The sequence below is a fragment of the Panicum virgatum genome, chromosome 5K, assembly GCF_016808335.1.
Source record: "Panicum virgatum strain AP13 chromosome 5K, P.virgatum_v5, whole genome shotgun sequence".
Classification (NCBI taxonomy): domain Eukaryota; kingdom Viridiplantae; phylum Streptophyta; class Magnoliopsida; order Poales; family Poaceae; genus Panicum; species Panicum virgatum.
Window position 1 is genome coordinate 44,717,334 of NC_053140.1, and position 23,063 is coordinate 44,740,396.

General features: G+C 48.2%; 1 protein-coding gene across 2 annotated transcripts; it reads left to right on the forward strand.

The window, feature by feature from the left end:
* The first annotated feature begins 4,703 nt into the window (after positions 1 to 4,703).
* Positions 4,704 to 9,635, forward strand: LOC120707696 (lipid phosphate phosphatase 2-like). 2 transcript variants are annotated; one of them, XM_039992663.1, is made up of 9 exons: positions 4,704 to 4,983; positions 5,064 to 5,152; positions 5,903 to 6,155; positions 6,243 to 6,330; positions 6,411 to 6,520; positions 6,631 to 6,724; positions 7,560 to 7,748; positions 7,860 to 7,919; positions 9,279 to 9,635. In XM_039992663.1, exons 3-9 carry the CDS (start codon positions 5,922 to 5,924, stop codon positions 9,473 to 9,475), a joined length of 972 nt encoding a protein of 323 aa, XP_039848597.1. In that variant the 5' UTR covers positions 4,704 to 4,983; positions 5,064 to 5,152; positions 5,903 to 5,921; the 3' UTR covers positions 9,476 to 9,635. The 2 variants fall into 2 exon arrangements, with proteins under 2 accessions (XP_039848597.1, XP_039848598.1); XM_039992664.1 differs by having other exon boundaries at positions 5,909 to 6,155.
* The last annotated feature ends 13,428 nt before the right edge of the window (positions 9,636 to 23,063 follow it).

Consider the following 23,063-nt stretch of genomic DNA (forward strand, 5'->3'; position numbering starts at 1 on the left):
CGAGCCTGAGCGCGTGGGCGGCGTTTGGAACGGCTCGCGCGGCGAGGCGCCGGTCTGAACGACTCCATCGCCGCGCCGCGGGACGAGACGACCACAGCCGCACTGAGCCACGACGGGGTCGTGGGCGCGCGAGGCGCGCGAGCGTGTGGTGGAGGTTGCCGCCACGCAAGTCGAGGATGTTGCTGATTAGCGGAGCCGGGGGCCGGGCGGCCGCTACGCAATGCCGAAACGGCGTCGGAGGTTGGCGAGGTAGCAGAGGAGCGAGACGACGAGCGTCACCAGCCAGCAGCAGCCAGCTCTCGTGCTCAATTTCTGTGGCCTAGTTGTTTAGACTTCAGAGTGCACTTATTTGGAGAGCTTGGTTAGCTGGATCGCCCGTGATTCACACATGTCTGCATGGTCCAAAGAAGGTGCCGGCGGCCGCGGCAGTTGCTAGTGGCGGCGCCCTGTTCTTGACGAGGGAGAGCAGCGAGAGAACAGAAAGAGAGGCGAGAGAGAGAGAGAGGAGATTTTAACTGGTGTGCCCTTATGTAAAGTGCTTTTGATCTCCATACTTCTAAAAAATTGACTCCCACCTGTATACCCCGCGGTCAAGTTTTCTTTACCCAAGTGTCCTTCCGTCTATGTTCTGTTAGTAGTCAACGGTGAAGGAGCTCTGACATGTCGGATCCAGGATTGAAAATTTTCATATTGCTCCTTACACATCCATCTCTTTTCTCCCATCCCAATGGGACCTCCATTGGCGACGGCGCCGGAGCACTCTGCTGAGGCGCCACCCAAAACCTGAGATGGCCCTGCGCGGCCCGTTGAGGCATTACCGCGAACCCCAAAGCGCCTTGCGGAGACGGCGGCGCAACCATTGACACACCCTGCTTCTTTGACGCGATGGCGAACCCCAGAGCGCCTCGCAACGACTGCTGCGCGGTCGTCGCGGCCAGTTGTTGGACCGCGGGACCCACAGGGAGCGACCAGGAGTTCAGGGCGACCGGAGACAGCTAGAGTATGGCCGCCGTTCCTCCTCCGCCCCCCTCTTCCCCGACAACGCCGCCGTCAACTGGTGCCGGCCGCCGTCGAGCACCGGATCCGCTTGGGGGGCACTGCCAGTGTGGGCACCATCGCGGCCACCCGCGCACCGGGCACTACTGGGCCGCAGGGGAGCACGGCGGCAGCGGTAGACTGACCGCTGCGACAGGGTTGTCTGACAGTGGGGTAGGGCAGGGCGGCAGTCAGCGTGGTCCGGCGGTGGTGCAGAGTCGTGGGGGCTACGCGGGCCGTGGCTCGCCGATGGGGGATGCAGGGGAGGGTCCACGGCTCGCCGCCGCACTGGCTGTCATGCGTAGGGGTGGGCGAGCGGAAAGGAGGTAGAGGTGGGAGATAAGGGGAAAATTGTCTTTTTTCAACTCCGTTAGCCACCGTTACTGTCCATTCCGTCCAAAAGGGTACAGGGGGTAAAGAAAACTTGACGGCAGAGCATACAGATGGGAGTCAATTTTTTAGAGGTACGAAGGTCAAAAGCACTTTAAATAAAGGCATACCGGTTAAAGTTTCGCGAGAGAGAGATGCGAGATTTCTCATGGTGAAAAAGATAAGGTCAGGGCAACCCAGTCTTTTTAGAGAGGTTGTAAAATGAAAATGAGAAGCAAAATCAAAGGAATTGAGAAAATAGGATGAAAACCCTCGAATTGAAAGAATTCACGTGCAGGATGTTATATTATAAAAGGTCTGCGAATTAAGTGTCAAATATCAAAAAATTTCCATGGCCGATACCTTGCCGGCCACAATTTATCATCGATTGATGGGCGGATAGCAATTGGTGTAGAAAAAAAAGTTACAGAAAAGTTCATTTCCGTTAGATATCCTTGCATCTCCGGGCTACGGCCCAGTATGATGTAGAGGATGGGATAGCCAGCAAAAAGTTAACGGTGGACAACTACTACAAATATTAAAAGTCGTTCGGACGAATGACAGTCAAATTATCGCACAAAGTTAAATAATAATTTTTTTGAAATAATTATTTTCTTCCGAACAATTTTTTATTGCTTGAACAATTAAAAAATTGTTTGGAAACAAAAATTTTTTGTTGTAAAGCAAATTTAACTGAATTACATTTATGAGCCGAATTTTTTGGACTAATTTAGGTCTAAAACATAAAAACTGGACTAATGTGACAGGTTGACGGGGAGTCACCCACGTGACCCCAGCAGTGCCCCCAACTACTTCCTCCCTCCGCATTGTTAAGGCGTACAAGCATATTAAAATTTAAATTTTGCTATCTTTAACTAATAATTAGACTATTAATTGTTTATTTTATAATATAAATTTTGTATGGTTGTAATCAAATATATTTTACTATAATTATAAGTTTATAACCATAAAGCCAGTCTAATAGGAATTTCATAATATTAAATATCATCAATTTAGCTGACATGCCAAGAAGAGAGAATTATGGAGTTTTATGGGATATGAGGAGAGTTTCGTCACCGTAAAACTCATCTAACAAGGTTATCTAGTTCTCAGTCTATGTATCTGAAACTCCCACTAAAACTAGCCTAAGTGATACAACATATGAGACAAAAATAGTCAAAGTGTAATTTGGAAGACCGTGCTATGTTCTAGTATATCTTATAAAAGTGGTAGGAGAAATTATTTCTATGCGCCTTTGCCAGTTCCCACAGAGACGGAAGACATGCCGACATGAAGCCGCCGTCCGCCTGCTAATGGGTTGGGTTGAAATGTGTTTTATGGAATGAATTTTGAAATAGGTTGTATTTGTATGGGTTAAAATGAGTTGTATTAGTTAATGGAGTGGGTCGGGATATGTTCTATATAAATGCGGGTTGGAGCGGATTGGAGTGGGTTGAAATAGATACTGTGCAAAGCAGTGTTGCTAGAACTACCAGAGGACCCCACAACAAGAGTCGGATCCTAGAATTAAAACCTCGCATTCACACTGTAAAATTTTATTAAAATTGATTAAATTTTTTGGAGATGACTCTGTATAACTGGCAAATACTCTGTGCAAAGTAGTGTAGTTAGGCGTATATGTCACCCTGCAAATGGGTTAAAAACCAAACTATACCCACACCACTCCATTCTCATGAGGGAAATTATATGACCCCACTCCACGCCAAACTACCACCACCACACACCAATCCAACCCAAACATTTGAGTTCATAATATAATAAACTATTAGCCAAACTATGATTACAACCCAATAAAAATTCATTTCTCAAAAAAAATATGATGTAGATCTTGTCACACTGTTTTGCACAGAGTAGCTGCCAATCATACTGAGTCATTTCAAAAAAAATCGATCAACTTTGATAAAATTTTAGTGTGAATGCGAGGTTTAATTCCAGAGTCCGGCTCTTGACATAGGCTCCACGTGTAGATCTAGCTATATTGCTTTGCATAGAGTAGCTGTCAGTCATAATGAGTCATCTCCAATAAATTTTGGTCAATTTCGATAAAATTTTATAGTGCGAACGCAAGGATTTAATTTCATTATCCGGCTCTTGACATAGAGCTCACGTGTAGGTCTATCCATCCACGTTGTTTTGCACAGAGTAGCTGGCAGTCATACTGAGTGATCTCCAACAAATTTTGTTCAATTTGGATAAAAAAATTATAATTTGAACGCGAGATTTTATTTCCAGAGTCCGGCTCGGCACAAAGGATCCATTTCACCCACTCCAATCCACATTTATATAGGACTTTCTCCGCTTCACCCCATCACCTAATACAACCCATTTCAACCCATCCAAATATACTCCATATTAAAATCCAACCCATTAAACTCGTTTGAACCCACACCATTTGCAGGACGACGTATATGTGGCCCCCACATCAAAAAAGATCACTAAATTCCTCTATATAGTGGCCCCATTTGGTTTTTCCGTGCTAGCTCCTAGCACGAAATTCTTTTACATGCATGAAGTGTTAAATGAAGTCTATTTACAAAACCTCTTCAGAGATGGGTGTAACTTTTCGCGACGAATCTAATAACGGTAATTAATCGACGATTGGCTACAGTGATGCTACAGTACCATCTTCAAATCACGCGGTTAAAGGTCTCATTAGATTCTTCAGGGTTCATAGCGCAGGAGTTTTGAAGTTAGTTTTGTAAACTGTCATTATTTAGTATCTCTAATTATTGGTCAAAGTTGCTACAGTTTTTAGCGTAGCACAAACCAAATAGGGCCAGTAAAACTCATGAGTTTTTATATATTACCCTTTTATAATGGGGCGGGCTGGTTAGAGTTGAGAAATTAATTAATTGAATTGGATAAAGTTGAACAACTAAGTATATTAATTTTGGATGGAGTTGGGTACGTAGGTAGGGCTGCGGGGACTAGCCGCGACCCACGAGAATCTTAGTATTTTGATGTATTAAATAAAAGTTAATTATAAAACTAACTGTAGAATTTTAGGGTTAAATTGTGAGATGAATTTAATAAGATATATTAATCCATGATTAGTGTATGGCTATTATATTATTACTATAGCAAATTATGAATTAATTAGACTCGTTAGATTCGTCTCCCGAATTAGCACTCCACTGTTAAAAAGAATTATAAACAAATTTTATTTGATACTCTGAAATAATAAAATTTCGTTTTGATGTGATAGGACTAAAAAAATCCGTGTAAACAAACAGCACCGAAATGCTGCCCCAATAACGAGCGGACGGTCAAATTTCAACCTCCGAGTCACCAATGCTGGCCAATTGGCCATTCTTCAACCGGCGGCGCCGCCGGTGGCGGGTGGGCGGGGGCTTCTGCGCCAGCGGCCGCTCGTCAACTTTTTCCCGATTAGAAAACGGGAGTCCGGCGTGCGGACCCGGAAGGGAAACACCGGCCAGACGCGACTCGTGGACGGTTTCCTCCATGGCGTCACATGGTGACAGCAGTCGTTGCAGGAGGAGACTAGAAAAGGGAAAATGTGAAGCAGATAGAGGGAGGAAGCAAGGTCGCCATACGCTGGTACGTTCCGTGTTCGTATGTGCTATGGCTGTTTCCGCATGGTGCCTGCTGCAGATTGCTCATGATCCCGTCTTCTGCAGCCGCGCACCGGGGGAGAGGAGCTGAGGAGGGGAGGCGAGCAGCGTCGGGGCCAAATCGGTGGATCCTTCTGCGAATAGCTTGGTTTAAGGTTTGAGCTCCGCTTCCCGCCTCTTGGGCATCTAGTCGTCATGATCATCTCGCGAGCGAATTGTCTAGAGCTGGGGACGGCAAATCGTCGAGCAGCCGGCGTTCGTCCTGTTGCCGCCGGTCAGATGGCTGATGCCCTGGTTGTGGTGGGACGTGTTGCCAATAAATCGGTTATTTGCCATCAAAAAATAAATAAATCGATCATTAGTTGCTTTCTGGCGCTCGTTGCTGCTTGAAACGACCGCTTAATGTGGTACTTGCGGCATTTCTTCCGTCTAGGCTACTGCAAAAGCAACTGCAGAAGCAACAGTCTGCTTCCGTCTCACCCTCTTAGTTGACCGTGCCTGTCGCGCTCTTGATTCCTGAACATTCCTCAGCAGCATCCGAGGAATCGCGACATTGGTTATCTCAAGTTTTGAGCGAAATAATCATAATTAGTCTATTCTTCAACCAACAACTATTGAGTTAAATTGCACAATTATTTTCACATGACATAAATTGTATAACTTCACAAACTAATGAAGCCTTTTTTTCTCGAACACGCACAAACTAATGAAGTCTTGCCTCCTGTCTGCTAGCTTTTACGACACAGCGATAATCAGATAAGTGCGATGGTAGTCTTTGATACCTCTTTGATATTAGTAGTAGAAAAAACAAGATCCTTGTATAAATGTATAGTTTTGAGGATCATGCATTTAATTTCTCTAATTTAGTTAGGGATTTTCATAAATTTTATTCAGCTGGTTCACAGTTTCAGGACTTAGGAAAAGATGCCAGCGCCAGCCACACCCATTCGTCTGGGAGCTCCAACTCCCTATATAACATCTCATGGATCCAAAGTTGCACGGCTACACATGTATGACTGGATTGTGCTAGTTCTTCTAGCTGTAGTAGATGGAGTTCTTAACATAATAGAACCATTCCATCGATTTGTCGGATCAGAAATGATGACAGATCTCAGATACCCCATGAAGGACAACACAGTGCCATTTTGGTCTGTACCGGTAATATACTGTTCTCTTTTAGTTTTTGTGCTACCCTGTCAATTCCCATGAACTTCTTAAGTACTTTTTTAAATCATGCTTATTCAGATAATTGGTATCATTGGACCTATGCTTATCATCACTGCAATATATTTCAAGAGGAGAAATGTATATGATCTGCATCATGCCATACTAGGTACATCCATTTTCTTGCCCAGTTGGCCATTCTAATTTGTTCATTTATAACTTTCTCTGAAATCCAGCTTGTCCTAGCAGGTCTCCTATTTTCAGTTCTTATCACTGCTATTTTAACTGATGCGATCAAGGATGGTGTTGGGCGACCACGTCCAGATTTCTTTTGGCGCTGCTTCCCTGATGGAAAACCTGTAAAATTCTTAAGTTTTAGCCAAACATTATTGATAACTCAATTGCAACCCTCGTGCAGTTACATTACATAAAATTTTGTCAGAAAACTTACGAATTTACTTGGCTTTAGGATTATAACAACTTCACTACGGGCGCCATATGCCATGGCAAGGCGAGTGTTATCAAAGAAGGTCATAAGAGCTTTCCAAGTGGTCATACTTCATGTAAGTGACAGTATTCTTTACAAATAGAAGGATTGACCCCATGTTACAAAAAGTAAAGGCTTGGTACCTGCCCTCTATTTTGTGGTGCATTAGCTCCCTAATTGGCCATTCAATGAACACAATTCGTTCCTCTTTTTCTAGTCTCTAGTCTTTGTTTTAGCTACTGTTGGATTATCTTAATCAGCTAATAGCATGGGACAGGGCATTTCATACTTTCTTTTATACAGTATCTTTTTATCATGTTGTCAAGATACGCATGTAGTGATGTTATTTCCATTTCTATCTGTCCACGTGATCCTTTAGGGCAAATATTACTGCTTCTTTCACTCTTCCATTGAGGGTATGAATCATATGTTGCATTCGTTTATGATTGCCTCTGCAGCCTGACACAAAAGATTGCTAGTGCAAATGATAGTGTGAATTATCTTGATAATGTAAAAAAAATATAGTACTTATAATTTGTCATACAAGTATATTCTGCATATTTTTAACAAATACTAGTCAGTTTATGTGTTAGCACTTGTCAGTTCACAGTTCTACCTGATCATAATGCACTTTACTACTTTCAGCTCCAGCTTCTAGAAATACACTGGCATGTTATTATCCGTTAGTGGCTGTAATGTTGCTCCATTTGATTCCCTCAAGCCATACGAACTTGGTCTTTTTCTCAGTTCAGATTTACACCCTAGCTGGCTGTTACACAGTCTGATGGAGGTTCAGTCAGCTTTTTGTAGCACAAACTATTCTTCTCTTACAAGTCTAGAATATATGAGCTTTTCATTCCAGCTGTTATTGTTGGCGTACTGACCTACTCACAGATTTATGCTTACCTTAGGGTCTTTTGCTGGCCTTGGCTTCCTTTCATGGTATCTAGCTGGTAAAATCAAAGTCTTTGATCGTAAAGGGCATGTCGCAAAACTCTGCATTGTCCTTTCCCCTCTGCTTCTTGCAGCCTTAGTGGCAGTTTCTCGAGTTGATGACTATTGGCATCATTGGCAAGATGTATGTACCGGTGGATTGCTTGGTAGGTCGTGAGTAGTACCCCCTCCCTTTTACTCAACATTCACCACAAACAAATGGAAGTGTTAAGTACATACAATTCTTCAAACATTAACTGACTGTTAAAACCGTGCAGGGCTGACGGTTGCTTCCACTTGCTACCTGCAGTTTTTTCCACTTCCATCTGATGAAAATGGTTTGCTTTCTAACTCTGTCCAATAAATTTTGCTTCCAATGTTCTGTTCATCCTTGTTGATCTCAGATTACAGTAACTACTTGGTTGGTAGTGTCAATTCTAAATTGTAATCTCGCTTTAGATAAACTTTGGATGCGTTCAGCGCTAAAAAATGAAACTAAGTTTGAAATCGAAAGATAAAAAAATATGTCTGGTGACTGGTGACAATCATGTTCTGTACTGAGCTAACCACCCAACGTTTATGGAAGGAAGAGTTTCATTTTTGTCAGAATGATACAATCCCCTTCAACGTAATCGTACTCCAGCTGGCCTAACATTCCTGAAGATGTTTCTGACTAATAATTTGGGTTGCTGGCTGGGTGGTAGATATTTGTTCGACGGTTGTAATAAAATACCTATGAAAAGTACCAGAACACCTGCTGGATCAGGAATTTTGCACAAACCAAAATTTTGCAGTTTTAACTTTCATAAAATTATTCTACAGCAGAAAACTTGCACCTGGGGCCTTTTCTTCTCCCGCATCAATTATCTCTTCCAGCCCTGGACAGTTGTGTGTAGCATGTAGCATGCTCCTGCCCTGGCAGCGTCATGAGTACAGAGGGACTGACAATGGTGCTACGGCAGTACTGCTGTTAGTATGAGGGCCGCTGGTTTTTGCAGTCTGTGCGGTAATGACCAGTACCAAGTACCAACAGATAGATATACTGGCAAGGATCGTGCATGGAAATAGCAAAATAGGACATGGTCCAGTGCCATGTGTGGCCATCATGTTTCACGCCTGCTTGGGAAATAGGACACCGTTCAGTATCGTGCGGGATATGGTCATATGGGCCCTGATGTATCCATCATCAGTCCTCTTGGAATGATGGCTGCAGCCTTGGTCATCGACAGTTGTTCTGGTATAAACCCTGCCATTGCTAGTCCTCTGCATGGTAGTACTGTGATGGCAACTTGGCAAGAGAGAAGAAAGGTTTAGGTAAAGGACTACCATGGATATGGATACTCCAAATAATTGTGAAAAATATCAGCCATTCATAGAGACAGATAACTCAAACCAAGTTTTAATGCTCTCTAATGCTCAATCTATATGTGCTGTTTTCTGCCATGATAAAACATGGATGTCCTTCCCAAACTATGTCGGAAACTTATACGCGTCACGCATTATTTTCATACTGAGGAACACGTACAACTACAAGTGTTGAATCCTTGATAGAGTGGGTAAAATATAAAGATTTTACAAAGAAAAAAGGTAATATCAGGATACTAAGATACCATGCGCCGAAACTGCAAGGGTCATGTTCATATCTTTGTCAGGATTGGTTATTAAATGTTAATAATTTAACCTTATTCAATGGACAGGATTGTGGCCTCATGCATATTTCCGGCACATTCTTGAACCGGAGGGTGAGAACCAAGTGCAACGCACGTCCATGAGCCACCGTAACTCCTTTCAAAATGGTTCCTTTCACGGTCCTGATGCTGTGGAAATGAGGAGCACGAGCCAAGCACTAGATTCCATGGAAGCTGGCCGGAGACAAACAATGACAGGATACTAACATCAACTAGAACGAATGTATTATAGTGCTTAGAATAGCATGATTTTGTTCTCTATTTCTGATGTAACTTCCAGTCCACTTAATATAGAACACATGTCTCATGTGATGATTTGGGGCAGCATATTCTTCTGTCATATGAACACAACCAAATTACTCGCCTTTTGGAACATATATTTGCTTGGATGTCGATGTACCGTAGGTCAATAAAGAAGCACGAGCTTAACATGCCTTTGGATAAATCTTAAATGAGTCTCCATGAACTTTAGTATAAGTTTTTCAACAAAAAAAAAGAGGGGAAAACTTTAGTATAAGCATCAACCACAAGTGTGGTTGGATCCTGGTGGCTTGAGGGTTTCTGTATGATTATTGCTTTCTCTTACTCTGGTTGTGATCCGGCTGCCATGTGATTCAGACGATGAGCACTAACAAGAAATTTATTCGATGCAATGGTGTTTGTTGGAACTTGGAACCATCCTCACAGCACCATGTTCCTCTACAGTGGCCAGATTTGAATGGATCCATTTCAGGCACCTGCGCAACATGACCAAATTGGTCCTGTCCTATTAAACTGAGACTGGCAAAAGCCAGCGAGCTGACACACCGACATGTGGATCGCAATGTTCTTAGACCAAATGATGCTGAATTGATAGCGAGCCTGACACGCCGACATGTGACCCGACCTGTAATCGCTTTTCTTGTTCTTTTTCAATATAGTACTGTCTTAGGCAGCAAAGATGGTCGATTGCATGACGCTATATAGTACTGTAAACGTTACTTTCTGGCAGCATCATATTTGTCTTGACTACTGAGGCACTGTTTGTTTCTCCCTAGTACTACTAGCACACGATTCCCGAAAAAAGAATCTTCAATGCATGGAGTACTAAATGAAGTTTATTTGCAAAACTTTTTCACGGATGGGTGTAACTTTTCACGACGAATCTAATGATAGTAATCAATTGATGATTGGTTACAGTAATGCTACAGTAACCATCCTCGAATCGTACGGTCAAAGACCTCATTAGGTTCGTCTCGCGAAGTAGAGCAAGGTTGTGGAGTTAGTTTTATAAATTGAATTTATTTAGTACCCCTAATTATTGGTCAAAATTTTTGTGCTACTAGTACTACTGAAAACCAAACAGGGCCTGATAAAGCCATGCTGCTGCTGGTGCAGTTGCCCAAACTTTTCAGAGGAGGGTGCAGGGATCAATCATGGAGACAGAGCAGAAGATGGCCCAGTGCCGGGCTTTTCAACCCAATCAGATTAAATGATGGGCGACTTATTAACGTTGAGAATTTTGAGCGCATTTGAGTAGTTCCTGGCCATGGACAGCACAAAACATTACTCTAGTCTCTGGCACAAACGCCATCAGAAATTTCAATGATAGTGTCCTTGTGAGGTCGTCCTTGTGAGGTGTGCTGACGAATAATTCAGGACGGTACCGTTGCACTGCCAATTCTCAGATTTCTTGCTGGGTCGTCTCCTTTCTCTCTGAATCTGAAAACCTGGGAGGACAGATTTATTCTGATTAGCTGGTGCACTGTCCTTTCCGCCCCTCTTTCGTCGACAGGTGTATGAACATGTGCTCACTTCTTTTGGGGCAACAAGATCCACCATATGTCCATATGCTTGATGCTTGCATAGGATTCCTGGGTTTATGCAAGCTGCTCTACAGCACAACTGGTGTTGCCATTTGCCAACTTGCAAGAAACCAAGGACAGGCAGCAGGATCGCCAGGCACAGGAGGGAGATCAGAAAAGAATCGCCGTACGAGTTGGTCATAATCTATGTTGCTGATCGGGACTACGGCCCTGTGACAGCTGTGGAGATGCGTGTTTGTCAAAGCGCGGAGCCCAAAGGGCGCAAAGGTGTAGGTGATCAGCAACGTGCACATGCGTGGAGCTGAGAAGACTTGAAGGTGTATTGGGCTCTGGAATATTTGAAGGGGGATGCGTTGCAAGAGTGGCGCCAAAAGTTTTTGACCCTGATCACATGTTGCGCAGAGCTGTATTCGACTGAGGGAATCGTGTTCATGGCCGTGTTTGGTTACTCACCAAATTTTTTGCGCACATTTTTCGAGAAGAGAATCTCGTGTGCATGGAGTACTAAATGAAGTCTATTTGCAAAACCTTTTCAGGGATGGGTGTAACTTTTCGAGACAAATCTAATGGCGGTAAGTAATTGATGATTTGCTACAGTAATGCTACAGTAACCATCCTCTAATCGCGCGGTCAAAGGCCTCATTAGATTTGTCTCGCGATTTACACGGGAGGTTGTGGAGGTGGTTTTGTAATTAGACTTCGTTTGCTACTCTAAATTTTTGGTCAAAAGTGCTACAGTAAAAACGTGAAATGTAACCAAACACGGCCCATGGCAGCAAGACCTCGAAATCGGAAAGTCTTATATTTCATATGCTTCGAATTGGAGTGATTAATGTATCCCATGATCTATCTTTGTGTGACTCTGAAGGGAGAGCGCTCAGGGACTTGATGGTTTACTTTGAATGAGTCTACTTTGGGTGGTGCATTGTATCATGTTAGGTAACCCAAACATTAGGAAACGATTCTGGAGTAGTGCTTGGTCACTGACGTGTGGTCCCGGCCCCACACGTCAGTGAACCAATACCATTCTGAAGTACTGCAGAGGAGTCTTGCGGAAACATTACAGGTCTGTTTGTTTCCAAGCTAGATTATTTGAGGAATAAGCATGTTTTCAGCATCTTATGGATTATTATAATCTAGGGGGTGTAGATTATATAAATATTTTTTATTTTCATGTGAGATTATTTTTTAGATTTTAAGCTAGATTATATAATCTCATGCTCAAACAAACAGGGCCATAGTGCATCCTTCCACTATTTAAAGGCGAGGCTGTCGGTCCTGTTAGGACTACACGGACATTTTGCATCTTTGGTTAATCGGCATAATATTTTTTCCCTCGTTGATATCGATATATACTAGTTGATGCCATGTTCCGAGAGCTTTTTACGTTACAATTAACCGCACCCCGACATATGATGGTACATGGTTTGACAAATCCCAATCATCTTTAATGGCCTATATATCATGGTCAAACTCAATCCCATGATTTTTTGGTGCGATGACTAAATTATTTCTCAACCAAACACTTTTTCCTCGCTGCTGTCATCTCGAGTAGGACAAAACAAATTGAACAGAACCATTGGCACTATGTTGGATTATTATCTGGCTAATAATGTGTTCTCCTTCGTCTGATTAATCTATCCAAGGTCGTTGGTCAGAGAAGCCGGACTCGATCGTACTTATGAAATGGTGGCGAGGATTTGCATGCGAACGCATGGGTTTGTCAACTATGCTGCCCTGCACCCAAATTAATTTGCTAAAGTTGTCAAGAACCGGCCGAAAGTTTTGTGCGTACGCCTGCATAGACATTATTAGTTAAGTACGTAGCTTTCCGTATTCTCATACTATACCAACCCACTCAAGATGGGAATGGGCCGGCCTGGACCTAGCCTTGGACCTGACCCGTATGGCCTCAGGGCCAATTTGTGAGGCTACGGGCGCCCGACCCAATCTATCATCCATATATAGCCTCGTTGACCCAATGGGTAAAATGAGTCGACTCATTCAGACATAACATATAGTATAAATGGAATTATATGTGCATACAACAAATCAATCAGTGTAAATAAAAGGGAGGTAGAGTGCAAAATTATGAAAACTAATATAGTATCATCTAGTGCTAGCTGAAAACTCTACAAACAACAATATTTCCAAAGCCGCGATAATGTCATGAATCGAATCATACGATGCTGAGTATTAGCTGCACAAAACCAGTAGGTGAATTTTTTAGAACTAGTGCACTAGCAACCTAGCTAGGATCGAACAAAGGTGAAGTGGGATTAAATCATCAGAATGTTAGATCTGGTGCAGGCTTGTTAGTATACCAACTACCTTGATACCTACTATGGTCAGGCAAGCTGTGTGTCCAGGAGGAAGAAGAATCGTTTTCCGCAGTTGTCCAGTGGCCAACTGCTCCTTTGCACTTGGAGTTAGCTAGGTAGGGATATGCAAAGATCTGGTTCTGGTTCAATCACCATACAGTATACCCACGGGAGAATAACAGAGATGGAGTGCGGCATGAAGATTCATGGCCGCCGGATGACAGCGAGACACGCCGAGATGCCGCCGCCGCGGCTAGCTTGCTCCCTCCATGTTTGTCTCTCTCCCATGCATCAGATAGAACTAGAGATCAGGTGGGATGGTAGAATAGAACTAGGGATTAAGTGGGATGATAGAGTTGTTTTGGGTCGACCCATCCGGCTCATTGGGTCGGTAGACTCCGGCTTCTATGGACTCTTATCAGACTTGAGGCCGGTCCATGTGGTTCATTGGCCTTGCTTTTATGAGTCAGGTCAACTACCTGATGGGTCGACCCGGCCCGTTCCCATCTTGACAACCCACACATGCACGCGCGAGTGCTGACTGCTTTTGATGCGAGCGAGATGACTGGTCGCCGTGGAACGCACACAACATGGCATAAGATCGATACAGTGGACAGAACAGTAGTGGATCACCGCTCGATGGAGGAGACATATATATGTATTATATATACAAAGATTAACGAAAGCAAGTTTGATTTGTGTCCCGTCTTCCCTGCCCGGCTTGGGTAGGGTAGCTAGTCAAAGAAATCAAGCTCAACGGACAGACACTGAGATGGATCGATGACAGAGGGCCGGCCATCGGCCAAACGGTAAGTGAAGTGAGAGTGCAGACATCCATCCACAATAAACTACTCCCGGCAAGTACGTCCCGGAGCCTAACCACTTCACCAACAGGCAGCTTGCTTTTGATGCGCTCTCGGCCCTGACCCTGAGCACCGCCCACTTGCCTGATGATTACTAGTTATATATAAATATAAATGTAATCCGCGATTAGGCACGTAGATCGACAGGTTTCTACTTGCTAGCTACATACGCCGGGGGGACATGTGGGAGGTTTGACCCGTGTCCAGAGGCCAGAGCCCGCCAATGGCGCCGCGTGCTTATCCTTCCACACCTCGCATGCCCTCCCCCGGCTGAAAAGATCGTAGCGCATGTGGTCTGGGCGTGCCGACTGCGGAGGCTGCTGTTTGTGACCTGGTGACGATGACGCGCCTACCTCCGGCCGGCGCATCCCCCGAGAGGCAGCCACGCAAGCAGCGGATTAACTAATCGGCGATCGGGGTTATTAGCAGATGGATGTATATATATCTTCTCCGCGTTGCGTTGCTTCTTGATCCGGAAAGCTACAGAGTAATGACAACAGGGCCGCCCCAAGTTGTCGATTTCACAACAGTTGTAGCGGACTAGTGGGGCTTCCGTGAGTAATACAGTACTCCGTAAGCTAAGCGCCGAGGTGGTCTCGCGAATGTTGCGGTTTAGCCCTGGGTATGTTGACGTAATCACACATTTTCTTTTCAACCCCCTGGAGGCGGGGCTGAGTTTTTGTTTAAAGGACTGGGGTTATTTGCACCATAAAAGCTTTGCATCGATCCATTCTCTTCCAGTATATATATATATATATATATATATATATATATATATATATATATATATATATATATATATATATATATATATATGTGTGTGTGTGTGTGTGTGTGTGTGTGTGTGTGTGTGTGTGTGTGTGGATTATTGGAGTGAAACACGAACTAATTTCCACTTTAATCAACCCCAACATATACTATATGAGAGCAAAAAGAGGATTGGTTAGTTATGTTTCCAAAATAGATATAGGAATTTTTCTAAAAAAAACTATAGGAGATATTTTTAACGTGCATTTAATTTGACCGTCTGCGGCCGGGCAGAAACTTGGGAGGTAAAAAAAAGGGACACAGAGAGAGAACCAGCAGCAAACGAAACAAAATGACAAGTTTTCAGTCCTGCAGCACGTTAACTACTGCATTTCAACATCCACAGAGGAAAAAAAAAATCAGACCGCCATTGGTCCCGGACCGAACTTTCCAGTCAATTTCCAGTGCGGCCAGTCGAGTACTACCGCTAGCAGATCTTCGCCATCTCTCCAGTGGTACTAGTAGTAGTAGACTTGCTGACTTTGACTGCGTGCTGTCGATTAGCCCCTGCCCGAAGCAAATGCACGCGAGCTGTACATCGCAAAATAAATCCCCAGCTTCTAGACTCCCAGTACAACCACTTGCAACAAATGGCCAAGTACAGCTAGCTGCTAATCACGAGATAACCAAACGCCAACTGCATCCACACATACTCTCCTACGGTACTAGTAGTTACGAAATGTATACTCAGGGGTCCTTGTTTTTGTCTCTTTACACCAGGATGCGTACACTGCGTCTGGTTACGTCGCCCACCACCGCCACCTCTTCTCTCGGCAAAACAAAGAACGAGACGGAGGAAGAAAACACAAAAGCCACGAGGTCCGGCGTGCACCACGTCCATCTCGTCCAAGGCTCCCAAGCTGGAGCTGCAGCTGCAGCCTGCAATGCAACTGGGGAGAGGGAGGAAAGAAAGACCCGTGGGAAACGACCTAACACTAGCTAGCTAGACCGAGCCTGAGCCTCGCTGGTGAGGTCAGGTCAGGTTTTTCAGTCCCACAAAACACACAAGCCGACGAGCATAACATAACGCATGAAACGCAGCGTTGACTTGCTACAAAAGCCCCACCACGCGAGACCGTGGGCGGGCACACCTACTCCTCCACATGCAGCGGGAGAGGGTCACTAGTTTAATCAATAGTTAGCACCCAATTTGTTACTCCCACACTGCCACACAGAGTACACAGACACCAGGCACCTGGAAAAACAAAGCCCCAGACACACAGCAGATGACACATACTCCCTCCCTGCGTGTCGCTGTTTCTTGCTTTCCCATCTACTCCTACTGTCTCACCCGAACCGGCGCTGCGGCCGCCCGGCGGCCACGCACACCGCGGCCGGAGCAATGGAGATCACGCGGGCACTGGCCAACTTGCCAGAAGAGACAGCAAAAGCCACCACTGCGTCTCCGCGTCAGCAGTTGGCCTAGCCCTGCCGCCCGCCGAGGACCCGGTGGATCGGGTCTCCAAAGTCACGCTGCCCCTCTGGCCGTTTTGTACGCGCCTGTCGTGTCCTGTTCCCCGCGTCTGCCATGCCTCCCTGGCTCCCTCCGACTGGAGACCTGCTAGCTGCTGGTGGTGGTGCCTGGGCAATGCAGCTGTGTGCCACGGCAACGGGCGGACCGCTGGACCGCCGGCCCGGCGTCACGAGGGGGTCGGGTTGGGGCGCCTTTCCTTTCCCCTCGATGCCAATGACAAGCGTGCTTCGACGCAGTGGGAAACTTCCGGGAACGCGGTGGTGGGGGCGCGCCTGCCTGCCCCGGTGTGGGGTGGGGCGCATCTTGACTTTGTGGCGAGGGAGCAGAGAGACAAAGCGCTAGGCGCTGCCTGGCTGTTCGGACAGAAGGTAAAGCGAGCGAGCACAAAAGGCAGCATCGATTCAGGTTTTCCATGGCGCGGCATGCAATGGAACAAAAGCTGCCCAAGTTAGCTACTGTAGGCTAGACGGGCCTGCTGCGGCATGCAAATGCCCGAGTTATCTTTCGGGCTCCTGTGCGGCTGCGCCCTTGTCTGTTCTCTCTCTGCTGTGACGATCGAATAACTTCGCACTCCGTACTGTCACACTGTATTAGGCAGGGATAAGAGATCCATGTTTAGTTGGTTTCAAAATTTCAAAACTTTATAAGATTTCTCGTCACATCAAATATTTCAACACATGCATGAAATATTAAATGTAGTTAAACAAAATAACTAATTACATAGTTTGTCTATAATTTGCGAGACGAATCTTTTTAGCCTAATTAACCCATGACGGGATAATAATTACCAAATACAAACTAAAGTGCTACAGTACTTTACATCTAAAAGTTTACGCATCTAAACAAGGAAGTACTGTAGTGTCGGTGTCCTGACCCGGCGGTCCGGACCCAACCAGTGATGATGCTGCGTGTTCCTCGTCCCAAATGTTGATGCAAGAGACAATACAGTAACACACGGATTTATCCTGGTTCCGGCCGTGGGGCCGTACGTCCAGCAAAGGGGTGTGCGAGAGCACTGTACTATCTTGCACCGGGGGTGCCTGTAGTAGGGGGTACAAGCGAGGGGAGAGAGGGAGGGAAGCTCCCAAGTCTTCTGCTAGAGGAGGAGTTGATTGAGGCGAGTGCCAATATCGGGGATCAGAAGAGCGTATGTGCTCTGTGAGTAGTGCTGAGCATTGTGTTCTACCGAAATGGGCCGACCCACCTAAGGGAACGCCCGCCTCCTCCTTTTATAGACACAAGGAGGGACGGTGTACATGCACAAGGAATCATGGAAGTCGTCGTCTTTTCCCCGAATCGCGGGGGTGCAGTGGTCGAGCACTGTGGGAAGTTGTAGCGAAAATGGCCTCTCATGCCATATTTCAATATAATGTTTTGGTGATTGATATAGACAACACAACACTTGGACTAATATGATTGTTAAGATGATCATTCTCAGACTTTTAGGTTCAAGTGATGACAAAGAGAAGATAGGCGTAGCTAGGCCCGATGGGCCGCCCCTACGGTGGACAAAGAATCGAAGAGACCTTGAAGAAAACCAAGTCAAAGAAATAAGACAGAGATACTTTAGTATCACCGGTTAAACCGGCGCTGAGAAAATCATATACGTCGGTGCACTGACTTGGAGCACACCAGGAAGTTTAGTATCACCGGTTGAACCGACGTTAGGAAAGTTGAGAACGTCGGTGCAATGGATCCAGAAGCTGAGGCAAGGTCTATACACCGGATGAACCGACGATCGGGTCTTGGTGAACGTCGGTGCAGTTGTCCAGAGAGTTTGTTTTTCAGAGTTCACAGGACAACTACACTCACCGGTTAAACCGACGCAGCATCGGTTGATTGCCCGTACACGTAACGGCTAGTTTTTGAGGCGGGCAGTTTAGTATCACCGGTTGAACCGACGATGACTATTGGAGGTACGTTGGATTAACCGGCGTTAAGTATTTTTCTGGCAGCTTTTCTCCAACGGCTATATTTGCTTGTGCTGCCTATATATACCCCCAAGGCCGGGTCATTTGAGGTTGCTGGAGTTGTTGAAAGCTTACTACACTTGAAGAACACCTCCAACCACCATAGAGCTTCATTGTACATCATATAGGCTTAAGCACACTTGTGAGAGTGCTTAGTGCTTGATTAGGCTTAGTTCTTGAGAGAACTAGTTTGAGTGAAAGTCTTGCTGCGGCAAGCATCTTGTGTACTCGTCGTGTGACCCTCCGACTTGGTGTGGAGAGGCAATGACACTTTGTGCGGGGAAGGAGACCCCTCTTGGTGAGAAGCTCCGATAGTGAAGACGGTGCCATGGGTGACGCTTCGAGAGAGACGGTGGCGGTGGCGGTGGCCTTGTCTTGGTGACTTGGGGTCACTTAGCCTTTGCTTGCCGGGAGCCTTGGTGGCGAACGCAAGACGGTGATCAAGCGAAGAGACTCGGCATCACACTTGTTCGTGTTGGACAAGTGGCCGTGGAGGTAGGGAGGGACTTGGTGTCCTAACCGAACCACGTTAAATCGTGTGTCTTGGTGTCTTCGCGGGAGTTTGCATATTCTCTACCTTACCTCTTTACTTACCGTATTACGTTTCCGCATTTACTCTATCTTGCGTGCTTTTACTTTCCTAGTTAGTTTGATTAGGATTGTGTCGGTACCCCAGAACTGGGGTACCCCTTGCAGTGACTAGACAAGAGCCTTGTGGTTATCCTTAACTACAACCAAACAGTCGGACCCATGCTGTCCGGAGCCCTGTTCACATGACAACGGTCCCGGACCCGTCCTCCGGCTGGGGAAGGTCTGGGAGCACCACGTGTTCCGGAAGAAGCAGGCGCTCAGTCCGAACAGCCGGGGGCTCCGGACCTCCCGTAGAGGTCCGGACCCCCGCGGAGTCCCGGACCCCCCATGGGGTCCCGGACCCCCTTTTAATAGTAACCGGACCCCTCGCTAAAGGAAGGAATTGACACCCCGCCCCGGGGAGGTCCGGAGCTGCCACGTGTCTGCAAGCACAGACACATATATAAGGCCCCGTAGAGGTCCGGACCCGTGCGGTCTGGAGGCTGCTCCTCGCAAGCCCGAGCAGCCTGGTCGTGATGTCGGCCAAGGACTCGGTGTTCTTCATTGGCGCTCGCTCCTTCCCAAGGCAGGGAAAATTGCCACGCAGGTGGCAATGTGTTTGTACTTTTCGACAGCTTCGAGCCGATAACCCTTTGTAATCTTTGTTTGTAAAGAGCAATGAAGTCTTCTTCCCCTTCGCGGAGAGGACGACCGAGGGTGTAATTGTGAGCATCAGCCCTGCAGAGGATTTTGATCCTCGAATGTGCGAGATTTCCTCCGTGGGGGCACGTCAGCGCACCCGCGGGTGTAGCCCCCGAGGCCTTGGAGGAGTGTTTGCACTCGTCCAAGGGCTATAAACGTCGCCCTGCTTGGTTGCTTTAATGAGGTGGCCGTCCAGCGTCTTTTTCAGCCGCATCGGCATTCCTTTCAGCCGGCCTCGGCATTTTTCGTGCTGGTGCAGCGACTCGGGGGTCCTACTGAACCATCTGGTAGGCGCGCATTAAGAGTGGGGGGTTTTGGTTAAACACGTGAAACTTTGCAATCGACGGTTGTCGACCCAATCGAGGGTGCGGCCTGAGCCGCGGTGTGCGAGGAGCCCCCGAGCCCCGGCCTGCGTGAAGGCGTCCAGGGGACCCTCGACTTTTATTACGACCCTTGTCGCCCTTCCGCAGGGAGGAGGGGTGAAGCGCACCATGCTACCCATGCCCGGGCCGCGAGCTATGGCTGCTTCAGTGAGCTGTTATCGGGTAGTTCAAGTGGTCGTCCGTGCCCCGTTCGATAAGGGTCAGCTCGTGGTCCGTGGACACGTCGCATAAAGCGCTCGCAAAGGTTCGCTAGGCGGGGTTCGGACCCGTTCGATAGGGTCCGAAGGCTCGATGCTCTCCCTCGATGGGATCCCCCTGCTAGGCACCCTCGACTGGACTTGAACACTGCATAGGATGTCTCGAACTCAGCGTTTGAGGGTAGCTTGTACGGCACATCCATGCAGTCCCTGACTCTGGCGATCTGGGGAGCCTGTCGAACCCTTGACGGGCCAGGCTTCGAAACCCTGACCAGTAAGGCCTCGGAATAAGGTTCCTTCGAGGGTGAAGAGCCCCGGAAAGGAATATTCCATCACGGTTCGCATACGGCGCGGAGTCGCAGGTCATGCGCGCGGGTCTTTCGCTGGTCGTGGGCTACATGGCCCAATACGTGCGGTGCAGTGCGGGCGCGCCTTTTCAGGCGGCTGCCTCGGGTAGGCGAAGAGGCGCGGGCGGCGGCTGACGGGTGGAATAGTGCTACAGTGCACTGCGCCCGTCGGTTACTGCGCCGTAATTATTGCCAAGTGTGCGCGTGGGAGACTCCGCGGTCGTGGGGCCCGGCCGTCAGCGATAGCAAAATCTACCACATTGAATGCGGTGGATTCGGGCCACGACGGCGAATCCGCCCGTCCTGATGGATAAAAAACGGGGAAGGAGGGATTGTTTGGGCTCACCTGGCCACTTTGCCTTCGTTGCCCCTGCCTTCTCCGCCTCCCCTGCACCCTGAGCCCAGAGCCAAGAGCGAGAGGAGGAAGAAGGAGAGAGCGAGAGCGCACCTTAGCCACCGTAGAGCTTGCCTTCCCGCATCCCCTAGCGGTTGGAAGCGATGTCGGATGTCCAGGAGCCGTTGTCGTGGGGGAAGTCCACCGCCACCGAGGCGGTTTTGGAGCAGCTAGTCGCCGACAGGCTGCTACCAGTGAACATCAACTCGAAGCGGCCGGCGTGGATTCCCCCGCGGCCGGAGGGGACCGAACCGAATCCCCCCGAGGGCTACGTCGTTAGTTTCGTGTGACTCCACGAGCGGGGATTCGAGGCGCACTGGGATCTGTGGATCCATTTGTTCCACGGTGAGCTCTTCATCGAGAACGTGCGAGGCCAGCCGAAGAGGTTCGCCCATGCCAGCGGTCTGATGCTCCACTTGCACCCATCCCGGAGGAATTTGTACATCCCCAACAAGATGACGACGAACAACGCCGGGTGGACCCGAGGGTGGTTTTACCTACGCAACTTCGGCAACCGGCTCCCGGCGTTCACCAACAAGGTGGTCCGGGAGAGGCCGGAGAAGTGGGACTGGGGGGTATCGCCCCCAGCGCATCAGGCCAAGCTCGAGGTGCTCACCGATGCGTTGCGGCATCTGGCGAGGAGGGGGTTGACGGCAGCGGCTGTCATCGCGAACTTTCACCGGCAGAGGGTGATTCCTCTCACGGGGAGGAGCCTGCCGATTTTCGACCTCAGCCCCGAGGCCTCGACCTCGGCTCGAGGACGTCGCTCGTGCTGCTCCCCCGTGACGTCGCTGCCCGGAGGGCGAGGAACGCGGTGGCGGAGTTCCCTGACAACCCAGAGGATCTTTGAAGATCAAGATGCGCCCCGAGGCGGGGTACCTTTCTGTGGTGAGTTCCAGTTTCAATTCGTTGCCGATTTGTGCTTCTCCTCTCCTCACTCCCTGATTCTGACTTGGTTGCGTTTCGCAGGGGGTGAACGGCAGGGGCTACACCTCGAGGCCTCCGATCCCGGAGGAACGCGAGGTCAACCGCCTGCACGCAGAGGCGGTGAAGAAGCAGAAGTACGCGGTGGAGGCGGCCGTCGCCAGGAAGAGAAAGAGGAAGGAAAAGCACGATAAGGCATGCAAAATTGCACACGCGGAGGGGAAGCCGAGGCCCGCCACGCCCGAGTCCACCGAGGAGGACGAGGGCTCCTCGGATGCTGAGATGAACTTCTCGGACGACGACGAGGCGGCGACTGGCGCGGGTTCCCCGCCTGTCTATCGAGGGGCTAGCGACTAGGATGTGACCGTGACGCTGGGTGAGGTGAGGCTCACGATGGGGTCGCTGGTGGATCCGCCCCTCGTAGGAGCGGGGCGGAGGTCGCACATGCCAGCGGTGGGACGAAGGTCGCCCACGCCGGCAACGGGCGGGAGGTCGTCTACGCCCGCGACAGGACAGAGGTTGTCTCCACTGGTGATAGGTAGGAGGACACCCGCACCCGCGGTGTCGACGGGTGGCGACGGGTCTGCGGCGAGCGCGTAGACATCCACACAGACGGCCTCGAGGCTCCAGGCCGATCCGAGGACGATGCCCTCGGGTCAGTCGTCGAGAGGTGTCAGTGTGCCGCGGGCCCGAAGGAGCGGCTCGGGCAAGCACAGCATGAGCGCCCGATCAGGGTAAGTGATTTCGATTTTATTCTTCGCGTTCATTCAATCGACCCCCCAATCCTGCTGACTTCAGCGTTTCTTCCCCGATTACCAGCTCCGGGGCCATCGCCAGGGACGCAGCCCAACTTGCGCTGACCAAGGCCCTCAAGACCGGGGCGCGTGCCACACCGCACACGGCACTGCAGCCCCTGCCCGTCGTGGACTTTGTGGCGGAGGCCGTGAAGCTCCAGGAGGTGATGGCTCGAGGGGCCCAGAAGGCCCAAAAGGCTCGAGCGCCGGAGGGCAGGGGCAACGCCGACCAAGGTGGCGCTA